The sequence below is a fragment of the Salminus brasiliensis genome, chromosome 17 (genome assembly GCF_030463535.1).
Source record: "Salminus brasiliensis chromosome 17, fSalBra1.hap2, whole genome shotgun sequence".
In the NCBI taxonomy this organism is placed as follows: Eukaryota; Metazoa; Chordata; class Actinopteri; order Characiformes; family Bryconidae; genus Salminus; species Salminus brasiliensis.
In genome coordinates this window covers 14595906-14612907 of record NC_132894.1, presented here as the reverse complement: position 1 = coordinate 14612907, position 17002 = coordinate 14595906, and the positions used below count along the sequence as shown (strand labels likewise).

At 46.9% G+C, this 17002-nt stretch overlaps 1 protein-coding gene across 3 annotated transcripts in view; it reads right to left on the bottom strand.

The window, feature by feature from the left end:
• The window catches only part of pcdh17 (protocadherin 17), a 73611-nt gene extending 58030 nt beyond the window's left edge, over positions 1 to 15581 (bottom strand). For all 3 annotated transcript variants that reach the window (XM_072660969.1, XM_072660970.1, XM_072660971.1), the window contains exons 1-2: positions 14938 to 15581; positions 11392 to 14165 (exon numbers count right to left, since the gene is read on the bottom strand). In XM_072660969.1, the coding sequence (XP_072517070.1) occupies positions 11392 to 13872 (2481 nt within the window). In that variant the 5' untranslated portion in view covers positions 13873 to 14165; positions 14938 to 15581. The remainder of the gene's footprint in view (positions 1 to 11391; positions 14166 to 14937) is intronic.
• Between the last annotated feature and the right edge of the window lie 1421 nt (positions 15582 to 17002).

Here is a 17002-nt window from a genome sequence, read left to right as displayed (position 1 = left end):
AAGGCGCTCTCACTATGACCATTGGCAGCCGGGGGCCCCGAGAGAGCACAATTGGCCTTGCTCTCTCCAGGGTGGGTAGATGCCACTTTCTACCCACATCACTCTAGTGCAATGCTGGCCGATGCTTAGAGCTGGCCACACAGCCCTTCCCATGGCGGTAGTTCTAAAAAAAAAAAGAGGTGCTGGCTGGCTGCACCCGTGTTGGTGAGAGGAGGTGCGTGTCGGTCTTTACTCTCCCGGTGTCGTGAGCATTGCATGTGATAAGAAGAGAACATGTAAAGGGGATTGGTGATCCAAAATCCAAGGTGACAGCAACCTATGAACGCAGTTAATGTATATTGCATAGGACTGCAAGAGGACAGTAAAGGTTCTAGAAGTCTATGGGTTAACTAAGTACGTCTCTCTGGGGCTTTTTTGACAACTGAGCCTCTCTTGTTTATGGTGCGATTCAGTGGATTCAGCAGCGAGGCGGGGCGCGGGGGGATGGGGTTTACCATAAACAGATAAGAGTGTGTTCAAAACACAGATGCTGACAAGTCTAGTCAGGGGAAGTGACAAGGCCACAGTTGCAGGGTTCATATTACCCCGTGCCCTGCCACTCAGCAATCTGATGATCTGAGAGCAACGAGAGAGAAGTTGCTGTAGGCTGCACTTCTGTGGAAAAATCCAGCAGTGCGCCAGATTCGAACCGGCCGCCAGTTTAGCCACAACCACCCACAGAGTTTCTCAGTGCAGCGTTGATGAGTAATCGCAGCCAATAGGGGAGGTCAATTGGTTTGGTTTAGAACAGGGTGCTGCTATTACCCACTGATTGAATCGCCACGCGAGTCAATGTCAGGACAGCGATGAAGGAGAGTGTGACGGACTGGCGCCTCGAGGCGTCCGGAGATTACATAAAGCATCTTTTTCAACTGAACTGTTCAACAGGCTGGCGCGCTTGCCAGGTTCTGATTATATATTCACCGTATCAATGTTTAACACGTCGAGAGACTGCTCGCAACCGCGGCCCTCAAAATGACTGCTAGGGAATGATGGGCAGTGACAGTTGCACAAGTAAACGTTTCATTACAGTTAAAGGGAGACAAATGGGAGGACGGGAGGATTCTGCAATGCAAATGAGCGCCAGGGTGAAGAGTGGATCTCTCTATGGGCTTCCCACAAGAAAGGCCCTCGTTCCCAAGCATGGGAACTTACCTGAGGGCACTCAAAAAAGGAGGGGCGGAGAGAGGGACTTGCTGGTTGGGCGACTGCCAGCACTCAACAAAACGAGTTTCACTTGGTCTGACATTGGAATAAGAAGATGTTTTTTTTTTTCCCGCTAACCTTCTTCAAAATCTATATTAAGATGCAGTGGTTCGCTTTATTTAAGAGCAATTGGTGCCGAAAAACTGTGGTATTGCAATAAAATTGTGGAGAAAAATTGTGGAGAAGTGTCAATGGCATTCAATTAATTGAGATATCTGGTGCAGTTGCAGCGGCACCAAGAACCCCAAACCTGTCATTTTTCTTTAGTTTAAAATATTATGATATTGAATCAGTGCATCGTTACACATCTACCTCTTACTGACTGCCCACAATGCTCATCTGTTAGTCACAATGAATTTAAGAGGAGTTCGGAAGGGGTAACTAAAACCAAACCAAACAAAATGAGCCCTTGAGTGGATCCTAGACAATTAAGCACAAGGAGGCCCATGGGAGGCCTTCCAATAGCCCTTGGGGGTTCTTAGTGGCCCCGCTGGGTCGCCAGCGTAATTTGCAGATAAAAAAAGCAAGACGGTGCTTGAAAACGCAGCTGGTGGTTGAACGATGCCGCAAGTTCCCACCCAAGAAAGTGGAGGCTTGGAAGCATCCTGCCACTACTCATTTCCTCAGGGCCAAGCGCACCACAATACATGGCTTTGTGTGCATTTCAGGGTCACAGCGTGGACTGAACAAGCTGTTCACCTCTGGCTGACAAAACACTTCCAGGAGCTTTTCTACTTTTTGTAATCCTAGCAATCAAAGTGCTTGTTCAAAAATTCATCCGTGCATTCGTTCATTAAATTACAGACAACAACTTTTGTTTGAACAATAACAATTGTTCATAAACATGTCTATTTTTAAGCCTTCCACTGAGTGCACAATGTTGTAATTGGACTTGACTGCTCAGGCCTGTGCTACACATAGGTCTAACAGCTGTAAAACTGTGTAATTATTGAGCATCTACTCTTGTAACAAAGGCAGAGGTTTGCCATTTGAGATGTGTGACCTAGCAAAGACCAGTGTACATGAATCTTTAAAACATGTAAATAAAGCTGGATTACAGAATGAACATGCACTGAGCGAACATGTACTACAACTGTATCGGTAGTAATGGAACATGTTTCCATGTGGATGTAAAGACGCGTGCTGACGAACTCTATACTGACGCATAAAAGAGAACTGATTCCTACACCAGAAAACATGCGAGAAGCAGGTATAGCCGTTTTCTTAAAGGATACATATCATCAATAAACATCGATTTCTGGAGTCATGAGTTTTTAGCCATACAGACGATAAAACAGACTAATCACACAGCTTCCACACACATAGCTTCCAGTATGCCTGAAGTGGACCCCAGGCCACCGGTTTCAGGAGGACCAGAGTTTGGTGCTCTGGGCTGCTTCCTGTCTCGAAAACAGGTTTCACACTTAACCAAGCATACCGAGCTCAAGTGGAGCAAGTAGACCTAGGCACTTGAAAACACCCTAAGCAACAAAAAAAAAAAAATCCTGAAAAAACAGTTTTTATGGTGCCACACAAACCAACACAATTCCATTCAGTTTATCCACCTATTTAGCCTATAGAAGTTTAGCCCACCTATTTAAGAGTGCTTTAGTCTTCAGTCAAAACAGAGCACATTTACATATTGACACTGTCTCCTAAATAGCAGCTTTACAGTGGAAGCAATTCATTTCCTTAATAAAAAAAAGTCAATGTATCAATATTTCATCTCCGGTCATTGTGGTGCATTTCTGGTGTTTCATTTATCATGACATGTGGCTATTATGTATAAAACAACTGCCAGATTTACATTACGTCAAAAAGAGAAAAGAAACCTGCAAAAGCTCCAACACAGCTTTGCACAACATCGACAATGTATATATGTATACATATCTGTTCAGTCCATTGGGATAAAGAGACTTGACAGTGCACAATGGGAAATGTGACAATGCGTCATGGAGAGCAGAAATTCAATTAAATATGATGTTTAATGCAGCTGAATTGTTCGCACAGCAAAGTTTGCTAACAACCATCACCAGTCAACACGTACTTCAGCATGTCCATGTGATGCACCACTCTCCCTCCAACCTTTTAGCTATATTCTCATTAGTGAATTCTAAAACAAGTGGATACAGTTATCATTTACCTTATAAATTCCTTATAAATTCAATCATTAACTATTGCTATAATATCTATAGACAATAATGACTTAAATGTATCAGAAAAATGTTTATTGGTCTCATCGGTGTTCAATGTTCAAAACATCATTCTCTTAACATTTACACAGACAAAACTGACAACATAATAGTGTGTCTATTCCTTCATATGAAACAATCGCTGACACAAAACACCACACCATAATCTACAGGCGCTCCCGTCGCAAAGCACTTCCAGCACTAACCGAAGCTAGCATTAGCTACTAAGGTTGTGGAGCGCTAAGCGGACGAGCCCAAGCAAATATTGATGGGGACTAACTGTGACTTGTTTCTTCAAACACCCCCCCTGCCCCCCTTCCCTGTTCACAGCCCTGTTGTTGGAGGAGAGAAGAAGCCTGCTGTTTACTGTAAGATCGATGGAAGTGCACGTCTTGAAAGCCTGTGAAAAACAACCAGGTTGCTGGAGAGCAATTTTAAGCCTAGAGATGAAAAAAGCAAAGCACCAAGCTGCACATCCTAAATCCTGCATCCACACTATTTCATGCATCCCAGATGCTTTGAGTGAGAAGCCCCAGTGAAACCACTAGAAGAATATGGATTTCATAACAAAAAAAAAAACAAGAAACAAACAAACACAAAACCAACATGAGGCTTGAACATCCTGCTCTAGCTTGATTTCCATTGACCAGACAAAGGCAAATTAAGAGCTTGCCTGTTGTCTGCTTGCAGGGTCAGGTCTTGTGGTCTAGTATCATCTCTTGCTTGCTGGAACATCTCTCTCCGCTTTCCGTTAACAGTCTACGCTAATGGCATTTGTTGCTTAAGTAATGAAATATACCGGCCGCACAATACTATGTAAGCAATATTTGTTTGTGGCTCTTCAAGAAGGGCGAATTACAGACCTTAAACACCCACCCACAAATACCCACAAACCCAGACACTATTATCTCTGCTCCTCCATACACAGTGCAGCAGATTAGGAATCCACCCTTACTTCCGGAGGTCATGGAGATCTTCAAGCTATTGACTAATAATGGAAACAGAAAGAACAATACTGCAAGCCAACATATTCCATTCGCTCATCCAGTCTGTCAACAAAAACACTCCTCCATCCTCCGTTTGCCACAACCCACTGGACATGGCATGCGGGCGGGCGGGTGGACGGCTAAAGATCGATTCCATCGCTTGAGAAGGGAGATACGGAGACGGGTGAATTTATGAATCAGGTTATGAGTTATTAATGACCTCCAGCCTGCCGATTTCCACCAAAGCTCCAACTCCAGCAGACCGGGATGAGCTGGATTAGGGTGCTATACAACTCACTAAATAATTCAACAGAGTGACTTGGATTTCCAGAATTGCCATGCATAATGCATGCAGTTCAACAAATGTCCTCTGTATTAAACACGGAGCCATACACTTCCGTCGCGCGCTAATTAATCGTCTAAATGTGCGCCAAAAAAGTGCTGAGATTTTCTTTTTTTTCTTTTCAGCTTCATGCAACATCTTTCATGCTGAGCTTTTGACACACTTCAGTGCACCCAAGGAAAAGAAATCTAGGGAGGAAAGGAAGGGAAGGGGGATTTTTCTCTTCTTCTTTTTTTTTTTTTTTCTCTCCCAAGGATTGATTTCCATCTTTGCGAAAACTGGGCTAATCTCAATCCATCTCTAATTTGTAACTAAATCATCACTTGAGTCACTCTGCCTCTTTCAGCGTGCGACAAAAATAAATGGCCTACTGAAGCATGGGGACAAGTGGAAGTGTGCGTGTGTCTGTGTAGGGTGGGTGTAGAGTGAGGACATCAATATGAAGAACATTTAATCTAAAACGGAATCAAGGATGTTCATTTGCTCATTCCAGTCTACAGAGTGTATATCGGGTGGGGTGGAGGGGAGTTACAGGGCTGTGGTTTCCACACACACACACCTTACCCACCTCCGCTAACAAAGCATGTAAATGGGGATTTGAGATGTTTATCGTGACATCCTGCGCTTTGCGTCTGATCTGCTAAATGTGATGATTTATTAATGAGGAGGCAAATATAGCCTGGGATCATATGAGCTCTTCGTGCATGCTGTAGTCGCGCGAAGACACACACATATCCACATACACACACACACGCACATAAACACATTGCTAACAAGGTGGAAAACAAAACCTGTGGTTTGAGGGGAAAGTAAATCCCAAAAAGAATCAAACAAACAAAGCCCGGGCATGAAGATCCTCCCGGCCTTAGATGCGTTTCCCTTGTAGCCCGCACTACGCATTGATCTCACGTGTGTATCAAACACCTGGCATCAATAATTCACAGCAAAACTAAAGTCGGAAAACAAGAACAATGCACCTAGGACACGACAAAAAGGTGCTTAAACAGGCAGACAAACGGGAGGAACACAGCACACTTTTACCTTTCATCCTCCAACCCTGATTACCTCTCTCTCTCCTCGCTCCTCATTCCCTGTCTCCCTCCTCCTGCACTGCAAACACAAGCCTCAGTCACTCAGATTAGGGTTTCTAGGCCTCTTGCTTGGAAAAATGCACGGAGCAGAAAAATGAAAACTGATATTTTTCCTTACGCCGGCTGCCCACTGAAGTGCAGCTGCAATTTCAATACTATATCGAGTCGCTGATAAATTTCCAGGCCTGGCTGCAGCAAACGCTCCAAAAAAAAGAAAAAGAAAAAAAAAAAGAAACGAGGGGCACGCAGGAAAGAAGATGAGAGAGGGAGAAGCGGAGGGGAGAGGACTGTGCGAATGCTAAGGACAAATAGTTGGCTGTAGTACACACATAAAGGAAGTGCTGTGACTAAATCTGCCAGCATGCACAACAGGAATACACAACAGCCTCTTCCATCAGAAAATAAGCCCCCCTCCAATCCCGCCCACCACCCCTGCTAGCCCCCCCCCAACACATACACAACCCTCCAAAGCAGCATACCCGTTCTGCAGCCTTCCCTCTGCCTCCAGTCCCTATGCAAGGACGTATCTATTAACATGCATGGCTGCACTCACGCTCCCTTTCTTGCTCACAGGATTATATAGAGAATGCACTAACACACATCCAGGGACAGAGAGAGAGAGAGAGAGAGAGAGAGAGAGATGGCAGGAGGGCGAGAGGGAGAAAGAGAGAGAGAGAAGGTGGGGAGGTGTGGGCACTAAGAAGACTGTCATGTATTGACTCTCCAAGCACTAGCCGTTTGTCAGTATTTCGCTTCAGTTCCCAAAACAATGCATAGAGAGCCCACGCGCCACTCTGATTACCTGACAACACATTTTATTGCTCAATGCTGCAAAAACAAGGTGACAGGAACCCAATCTCTATGAAGCACACAGTGCCGCGGAGCCTTACGGCACAATAACATTAGCCTACAAACAAAATCAGACCCACTTCATTTCAACGGGCCAAAGAGGCCGAACACTGTGATCACTTGTCATCTCTCCCTTTTAATCCCGGCGCTGGGCGACACTGATAAAATTCACAGTATCTTACTGTCAGATGTGAGTGTTTGGATTGGACTGTTCAGTGAACCTCACAGAGCACAGTAAATTCAGCTGTTCGGACCGTCTTGCAAACCAACTTGAAGTACACGGTACACAAAAGTTTGTGGACACCCCTCCTAAGTGGTGAATTCGGCTGCATTCAGGTACGCCCACGATGAAACTTAAAAGCACACGCACTGCTTGTATAATCTCCATAGAAAAGCATTACCGATAAACTGGGACATGCCAAGTTCACCATGGCCAAAGTCATATGTGGGCTACAAATAAAGGTGCTGTGAAGGGTTCTTTTTTGTTTTTCCATAAAGAGCCGTTCTTATAAAGGGACCCAAGTGTGAACCTGATACTCACCTCTCCTTTATAAAACTGACTCTTTATGGCATTGCTCAAAGAACCCTTTGTAGCACCTTCATTTTTATGAGTGTAGTTTAACTGTGCTCCCTGTGTTCAATACTTTGAGATGAGCTGGAGTGGCGTGTGTGATCCAGAAATCCAGAAATCCAAAATCATCCAAAATCAATAGTTCCTGACCTCACTAATGCTCTTTTAGCTGAATGCAATGGAATTCATTCAACGGACCCTTCCTTAAAGAGAGCAGAGACAGTTACGGCAGCAAAATATGGGTAGACGTCCTTGATTTTGGACGAATCATTGAATGAGGTGTCTACAAACTTTTGGCCACACAGTGCACATTGCCGACAACTAGGGTGTGTTTTATCTATTAATGCCCCTAAAGCAAAATATCAGTGGCACACAGGAAAAGCGGATAGGATCACACTGTTCAATCTCATCTGCTCCCTTTACTTCCCTCTCTTTTCAGGAGAGAAATACTTCGAGTGCAAGAAAAAAAAAAAAAAAAAAGATGGAGCTGAATCACGGCTGTCCTAAGGGGACCCTGCCTAACTCACTCCTGTGGCTGACCTTTATAACAAAAAAAAGAAGAAATAAAGAAAAAAAAAAGCCACTACGTTTAGACTGTGCGATTCCCCCATATTCCTGACCACCCCTCCCTTCCCAAACACACCGCTAAGTGAATTACTGGTCCTGTCTGCTGGTTTTGACCTTCTGTGTGTCCACTGACCTCTCCTGATAGGGCAAACCAATAAACAGTAGAGACAGGGACAGAGAAAGCTGATTTTGCCTGGATACGAAGTAAACAATGGCCCCTTATGTGGCATGAACAAGTTCTATAGCAGGATTAGGTCTGTCCATCGACTAACGGATTGATGCAATTCCAGCCTGAGACTAAAAAGGCGGTGCTTTGCGTAAGTAGAAGATGAAGCAGTTATGGAAAAAAAAACACACACACACACACACACACATATACACAACACTGCATTCAGAAGAACTGGGTTGTTCTTCACCCTCTCCCTCACACTTGAGGCAGACTGTCGCCACCTAGAGGACATTGCTATAGCCATGTTCTTCTAACCACTGCAGCAAGCACAGCACCTAGGCTTGCCTCCACTCAGCTCAGACATATTACATTTCCACGCTCGGAAGCTGGCACATGATGCGACCACCGTCTATGGTTTATTACATTTGTCACATAACACACAGCAGCCCATTAAGACCATGCGGGACTATGTAATTCATTTTCATAACCCGTGCCTTTAAGACAGATGAACAGGGGAGAAAAAAAACAAACAAACAAACAAACAAAAAAACTCCCAATAGATAATCCCCTTTCGGCTTTAATTCAGGCTTTAGAGCCATCTCAGATTGTGAATAGCGTATGGAAGAGGATCTCCAATCACTTTCAAGGCAAAGAGGCGAAAAGAAAAAAGTGGTGGTGGTGTGTGTGTGTGTGTGTGTGTGGGGGGGGGGGGGGGGGGGGGGATTGGTGGAGAGAAAGATGAATCGCTTTCTAATGAATTAGTGAAATCCCCTCGTTCTCGGCATGGAGGGATAGCACGACTGATTCTCTTTAACCTTGATTCGATGGTAAGTAATACGCCTGGACGCCCGCAGCGCAATTAAGTGCCATTACTCCTCTTCCATCCCGTTATCCTGGAGCTCTTCCTCAGCTGGGAGAATTACACGCCGCTTCGGCTCCTCTGAGAGCTAAAGCCACTGCCACTGTAGCTGCTCCCCACACTCGCCCACCCCCCGCCAACCCCATAAAACCCTTCCCACGTCACTTATTCCAGACGAGTTCCACTCTCGCCAGGCTCCGTGGCCAGCTGTTGCGAACCCCTGGACCCCTCGCCATATAATATCATTAAAGAGCCTCCAGGCCCTCGCTGGCATGCTGTCGCTGCCCGCCGCCAAGGCTGATGGGAACTGCTTAAGGTGCCCTTGTGCAGCTGGGTTGCGAGCTGAGGGATGGAGCTTGTGTGTATGTGATGGTGATGGTGGTGGGGGGGGGTTGTTTACTTATTTATTTATGTAGATTTATGTTTTGTCCACCTATGGCACTAATGACAGAAGTGTGGATATGGGCCCCCCTCACTGATCGATTGAAGGGGGTGGGATAGGTTGTCTTCAGACATTTTTTTCCCATAACTACACTGCTCAGATTCATGTCACCTTCTCCATTTCTTCCTCTCTCTCTCTCTATCTCTCCCTCTCGCGCACTCTCTCTCCTCTGCCAGGGTCTGATTGTTTTACGGCTTCAGTAACAGTATCCCTGCTCTGCCTCTTGCCACCAATTCAGTGTAAATAATACAAGGCAGGCGGTTTGATGTATGGAGGAAGCGCCACCATGACATAGTATGCACACACACACACACACACGTACACAAATTACAGTTGTGTGTGTGCATGTATGATGGTTAATTGCTTTCTGCAGCACAGTGAATGTGTGCAAGTGTGTTTTTTACAGAGAAGGTAGGAAGAGAGTGAAAGAGAGACATAGGCAGAGAGAAAGAGAGAGAGAGAGAGAGAGAGTATACAGGGGCCTGGTGGTATTCCATTAGTGTTGTATTGCAGCTCACTCAAGCATTGCTGTTTATTCTGCTTGCTTATTGTAGGTCCCACCGTAACAGCTCACACACTGACCTCCGACCTGCAGGCTGAGCACAATGATAGAGTGGAACACACACACACACACACACACATACACACAGTGCTAACCCACACTCAAGACTAGCCCCTTTTCCAACGGGTGTACATATAAACACACATACATGCATATAAGCACTCGCTGAGGAGTGCTAGGCTGTTTTCCAGGCCCCAAAACAGATTGAATTACTTTCAATTCTCACCCTGTCAGTCACACTCACATACACAAGCCCCTATGAATGCTCCTCTCCATAAACAGGCACACTCATACGCTTGCGTATAAGGATCAGCTCCAACTTTAAATGCTTCTCCCACCTACAAAACCTCAATCCGTATGGATATATCGTAGCTACACAGTAAGCGAAAGCTCTGAGACCACAAAAGACACTAGAAAACGGATCCTCAGGTGAGACCTCGCACAAATGCTACAGAGAAGCATGCATTAATAATGAAGAGAAAGCGGAGAGCGACAGCAAAATTACTTTTAGCTCGCTGTAATCTCACAAGGCTACATACCTACACCTGGCGTCGCTGTGTTTTAAATGGGGACTTTAGCCTTGTCTGACAGGACAGATTTCAAATGCCTTTAAACTGGCTTAGCAGCAGCAGAGACACAGGAGTTGTCAGTGGCTTAGCCAAATCGCTGCACACAAAGACGCATTAGCAAGGAATGAAGAAATCCAGCAAAGCTCTTTCTTTGCCTCCATGAAAGGCGCAAATCGGAAGAGACTATTGTGGTGCCGTTGTTGACTGCAGCAACGGTGGCACGAGCTTCTAAGCCGCTGACTTCTGTGAAATCCATGAATGCTGTCAGTTACTGTAATAAAAAACGGCTTGGGGTGGAAAGTAAAATGTAAACAAGCAACTGTTTGACTTCTGTTCAGTGCTAAAAATAAAAATGTGCAGAGCACGCAAAACTTTTCAGCGCGTTAGAAAGCCACCAAGTTCCGGAAGGATAAACAACAGGAAGCTACATATTGAGCCATTCCCTATTTATCTGCCATGACTGGTGGAGCAAGCTTTATAAACAAAGGCAGTGTATGATTAATCCAACAGCAAATGGTAGGGACCAGACCAGTTTATATATCTTAACTGCCTCAGTTCCACCTGAGAATGCATTCACAACAATAACCCATAATAGCATTATGTTCCATGCTCGATTTACACAAATGCATTACTTGACGCGTTATGGGCAAAGCCAGATGTCAAAGACAGACAGAGGGGTGCACTCTCCAATACATGATGAGTGCTGGTAGTGATGGAAGGTGGGGTGGGAGAGGTGACTTATGTTACATATCATCACAGCCTGTGCTACCCTTTCCTCCCTCTGCCTCCCTTCATCCTTCACGCCAGCTGCTCCTCATGCACACACTTATTCACCTGGAGAGAGCAAGATTTCCAGAGCAAGAGATAAGAGAGATAGGGAGAAAGGAAAAGACAGGGAAAGGAGGAGGTGGTCACATGAACAAGCAACACAAACTGGCTTCCCTACCTGAATTATCGACATCCTGTTGACCGGCGTCTCCGTGGTGCTAGTCACAGGCCCCGTGAAGCTGGTGTGACAGCCCACATGCCCTTGGGGGACGCTGAGGTTGTTGGCGCTGGGTTTGAGGTACATGACCTCAGACCTGGGCGAGCTGAGGGGAAGGCGCGTCTGGTAGTCGAAGTACATGGGCGAGGTGGCCAGCGAGGGGCTGCTGACCACGTTCATCACGTTCATGGTGTCGCGCTCCTCCACCTCGCTCTGCACCAGCATGATGTCGTTCTTGTTGATCTTCTTCTTCTTGCTCTTGCCCAGCTGCGGGTGCGAATACTCTGCGATGCGGCAGTTGTAGGTGCGGATCTCCTTGTTCTCCCGCTTGCACTTGACGGCAATGGCGATCATAGCGGCCAGCAGCATGACGGAGATGATGCTGAGTGTGACGATCAGCGGCAACGACATGTCCCAGCTGCGCTGCTCAGCATTGATCCGCGGCTCGCCCTCCGGCAGAGGCCCCGAGTAGGCCTTCACCACGAGCTTGGCCATGGCAGAAAGCGTGGGCTTGCCGTGGTCTGTCACTTTGATGATGAGCTCCACTACGGGTGACACCTCCTCCCATAGTGGCTGGGCCGTCCGCACCTCGCCAGTCACCGCATCTATCTCAAAGAGGTGGTCCTCGTTGCCATCCGAAATCTCGTAGGTGAGGCGGCCGCTCTCGCCAAAGTCGTTGTCCACGGCTCTCACCGTGGTGATGATGTGGCCCACGCCCACGTTCCGCGGGACGTGGATCTCCGCCGTGTCATTCTGCAGCAGCGGCAGGACGATGACTGGGATGTTGTCGTTGACGTCCAGAACACTCACGCGCACTGTGGTGTTGCTCTCCAGGTGAGGATTACCCGAATCCTTCGCCTGGACTTTGAAATCAAAATACTTGGTCTGCTCATAGTTGAAACTCCTCAGGGCGTAAATGGCCCCGTCAGTCGGTTTAATGTTGACATACGTGGTTATGGACTCCTCGCTCACATTAGAGGGAAGAAGGGAATAAGAAACCGTGCCATTTTGCCCTAAATCTGGGTCATGGGCCAATACTGAGCCAAGGTATTCCCCTGGGATGTTGTTCTCTGGCACCTGTAGGAGGTACACCATTTTTGTGAAGCGGGGAGCATTATCATTCTCGTCTAAAATCTTGACTGTGAAAGACTTGGTAGAGTTCAGCGGAGGGTTGCCATTGTCTTTAGCCACGATGGTAATGTTGTACTCATCTTTCACCTCTCGATCTAGCGGTCTGTCCGTGACCACTGTGTAAAAGTTATCAGAATTCTCCTCCAACCTGAATGGGACATTGCCTAAGATCCTACACTGAAGCTGCCCGTTGCGGCCCGAGTCCTTGTCCGTGACTCTCACCAGAGCGATGACAGTCCCTGGGGTTGCTGCCTCACTAACTGCCCCCTGCCGCACCGCCACAAAGCCTATCGATGGCCAGTTGTCATTCCTATCAAGCACTTTAACGGTCACTTTACAATGGCCAGGAATTGGGTTCGGACCTTGATCCTTTGCCTGCACATCAATCTCTATAATTGGGTTTTCCTCATAGTCGATTTTTCCCTGAATCTTTATGACACCCGTTCTGGCGTCTATTGAGAACAACTCTTTGATCCTATCAGGGACATAGCAGCTGAAAGCATAGGTAACCTGCCCATTACTTCCCTCATCAGGGTCCGTGGCATTTAAATTGATCAATATTGTGCCAGGTGGAGAGTTCTCTGGGATCTCCACAACATAAGAGGGCTGTTCGAACACGGGGCTGTTGTCATTCGAATCAGTTACCTTTACATTGATCTGCATCGTGCCTGACTTGGGATATTCTCCTCCATCTGTGGCAGTGATGATCAGGGTATGGTGGCTGCGTTCCTCTCTGTCTAAGGACCGCTGAACAACTAGCTCTGGGAATTTAGCCCCATCTCCTCTGGATTTCACATCCAAAGAAAATATGCTGTAGTCATCTCGGGTGATTTGATATGTTTTAAGGCCATTTTCCCGTGTGTCTGGGTCATACGCGGCAGCCAGTGGGAAACGGGTGCCTGGGGCCGCATTCTCAGAAATGTCAATATCAATCTGGTCCGAAGGGAAGCTGGGTGGGTTATCATTGATGTCCTGTATTTCCACCTTGATCATGCAGATTTCTTTGTCGTTGGCAAACACCTCCATCGAGAGCTGGCACCTGGGGTTCCGCTTGCACAGTGTTTCCCTGTCGATCCTCTGCTTGGTGTACAGAAGCCCGCTCTCCGGGTCCACGTCGATGAGGTGCGGCGCCGAGTTCTCCAGCACCCTGAAGTTGGACTTCTTGCCCTGCTCCCCCAGTTCGAGCCCTGCATCCTTGGCGATGTTCCCTATCACGCCTTGAATCTTCTCCTCTGGTATGGAGTAGTTCAGGTTTTTCAACGTCAGGGCTTGCGCCCACAGGAGCAGGAAAGGGAAAATGGAGTGATACATCCCTTTCGGTGTGGGCGCCTCGGTCTCCAATGCGTCTTACGCTTCAGACCTGTTGATCCGCCTGGCGATCTCACAATTTATGCCTTCGAATCCAAACCTATTCATGGTGAAAAGACGGCTAAAGTCATGGTGAGGTCTTTGCCTTCCTGCAGTCTCTTCTCTCCACGATGCTCCTCTCTTTTCTTAGCCTGAGTTTTGACAACACACGCTGCGGCTCAGCATCTAATTGCTATTCTGCTGAATGCCTGGGCGCATTGGACACACGACCAAACAGCCTTTCTGTGGCCTCTTTTCTGAAACATAGACACACAAAAAGAAATAGACAATTTTTTTTTTTTCTGCAGCAAAACACAGACTCCCTGCATGTGTCATTTAGCTAAATCATCTCGGAATAATTCAACCTTTGCGAGTCAACATGTTAAAAAAAGGATACACCTGGTGTTATTATTATGTATCTATGTGGATTATGTATATATGTGTGTGTGTGTGTGTGGGGGGGGGGGGTCTCTAATGAAGCGCGCATTAAAGCCGTGATTCCTCATTCCTGGACGAACGACGTGGACAGCATGTCAATAATCTAACCTTGAAAGGCGAAATCCAGCTCCATGGAGCTGTTTCTCAGCATGAAGCTACCGTGTCACACTTCACTACTACAGCCACACCGCCTCGAAAATCGCCCTACTCACAGAAATAAGTGGCAGTAACGAATGCTTGTGTTTTTAATTTGCTTGAAAACAGCGTCTAAACTGGAGCTCCATCCTCAGCTAGCCGTGCTGAGGCAACACTGTGAATACAAATGACTACGAAAATGACTCCCTCAACAGAGCTAGATAGGCTAACAAATCCCCTCAGTTTAGAAATGCGCTCACGGTTAGATTCAACACGTAGAGCCCGAAATACATCCCAAAACACCAACAAGCAGCCCTTTCACGCGCTCCTGTCATACCTAACAGCGCTGGAATATAAAAAAATTAAATCAATAAATCAAAAATCAACAGCCAAGTCCCCTCTCTGTGACATTCCCGACTCTCTCGACGGGTGGATGAGGAAAAAGACGGGACTTACCCCGCAGCCAGCCGTCCGCTCCACAAACGCCGAGAGCCGCGCCGAAGCCGGGTTACATCCTTGGCGTGCGAGGCGCGAGCCCCCGCGCGCCCCACGGCGTGTGAAAGTAAAGTGCTCCGCAAAGAAAGTCCGCCGGTGAGGCAAAGGAGGCAAAGGAGCCGAGCCCTTCCCCGTGCCGCGCTGATCAGAATGCGGGGACTCGCCTCCGCTCGGTGCGGCATACAGCGGGAACGAGGAGTCACCGGGCTCCTCGGGACGAACCTCTCTCTCCCCCTCTTTCTCTCTCTCTCTCTCTCTCTCTCTCTCTCTCTCTCTCTTTTATGAGCGACGCGCAGCCCCGCGCACGGAATATAGATCCACGGAGGATAGCAGTCCTCTGGCTTGCTGCGCCGGTGTGTGGGGAGGCATCCCCGTGCTGGTCTAGTCCTTACACCCGCAAACAGGCTCCGTCCACAAGAAACAGCGTTAAATAAGTAAATATATAAATAAGGAGGAGAAGAGAAGACAGAGGAAGCCAACAGTTGTGCTCGACTCGAAGTGTTGTCCTGTGAACGGACCGCACTCCTCTCTCTTGTCACAGTAGCCGCTGATCACCCCGCGCGCGCGCTCGCTCACGCGCTCGCCCGCTCCGTCTCCCGTCTCAACGTCTCTCACTGACTAACTCACTCTTTCTCATAGTGCATTAAACATTGTTACCGATCCGCCGCCAGCCAATGAGAGCAGGAGGGGGGCGCGGCCTGCGAGCTGTAGACCAACGGGCTCCTCCGACCGGCCGTTTAAAGGCGTAGCTCGCGGAGAGTAATCTGATACTCCCGCTACGGGCACGAGGTTTCGAATCCCGCTTGGAAAGCTCGCGGCGTGGTTTGAAATCCGGACCGTTTTCCGTTACTGAGGACCGCTTTCTTAAATCGTGTACCCCCCAAAATAAAGGCTCCTAAAATGGGCAGAACCGCGCTGAACGTGTTTACCTGTGAGGCGCTGTATTAACCGCCAGTGTCTGTTCTGATGTTCAAGCCAGTGAATCCATGCCTTTGGTCAATGGGGAAGATAATTGCAGTCAGTTGGAGGATGGAGGAGTGTTTATTTCCAGCAGCTTCACAGCCGAAACGACTGCATATATATATATATATATATATATATATATATATCAGCAACCTACTATTTTTATCTTTATTAAATGTAGCCCATGTATAAGTGTAACGGTAAAAAAAAAAATAGTCTACCAAAAAAGCTAATTCTATTATGAATTATTTATTTATTTATTTATTTATTTATTAACGAACTATTCGTTTTATTTTATTTTTAATATGTCCATAATATTTTTCCGTGCATTTTTATTTTATTTGTTTTGTCCAAAACTATATTTCACCATTTGTCCCCAAATATTATAATACGTGACTTGTGTGCTCAATGTTTTACACTGTAAACAGACAAATGAATGGATGCCTCACAGTATAAATGCAGCCAACAGTGTGTGTTTGTCCCAGTCTCACTGTTTTTATTGTCTCCAGCATAAAGAAAAGTCATTCTGCTCAAGCCCAAAGTATCAGTCTCCCTGGCCAAAAGCGTTCAAACCTGAATGAAGGGATAAAAGCTCCAACTGTTGCCTCTGAGCTGGCTGGACCAAGAGAAGCTGGAGCAGTAGTAGCAAGAGGGCATCGTAATTCATTCAGCCCATTGTTGCCCTCTAGTGGTCACTTTTCCAGTCCCCAGTCTGCAGCTCTCGCCCTGCACCTCTCTCTGGCTGTGTTGTCGGAGCTGCGTTGGATGATGTTTTACAGCAGGTAGACGAGTGTGAAGTGTATGTACAGTATATTGGATCATCCGTAAGATGAAATATTTCTTCTCCCGGAGTCAGAGAAACTGTGGTCTGAAAACGACACTCTGCACAGATCCCGCATCTCTTTCATCATGAAGCCTTTGCTGAATAAGCACTCCAGGGAGCACTCCAGCCCGAACTGGCTGGTGTGAAAACAAGCTTGAACCCCAAAGAGATCTGTTAAAGACACATCATATCCTCCCCCGCTGATCTGTTGTCAACCGCCATACCGAGGTCCTGCGGCCT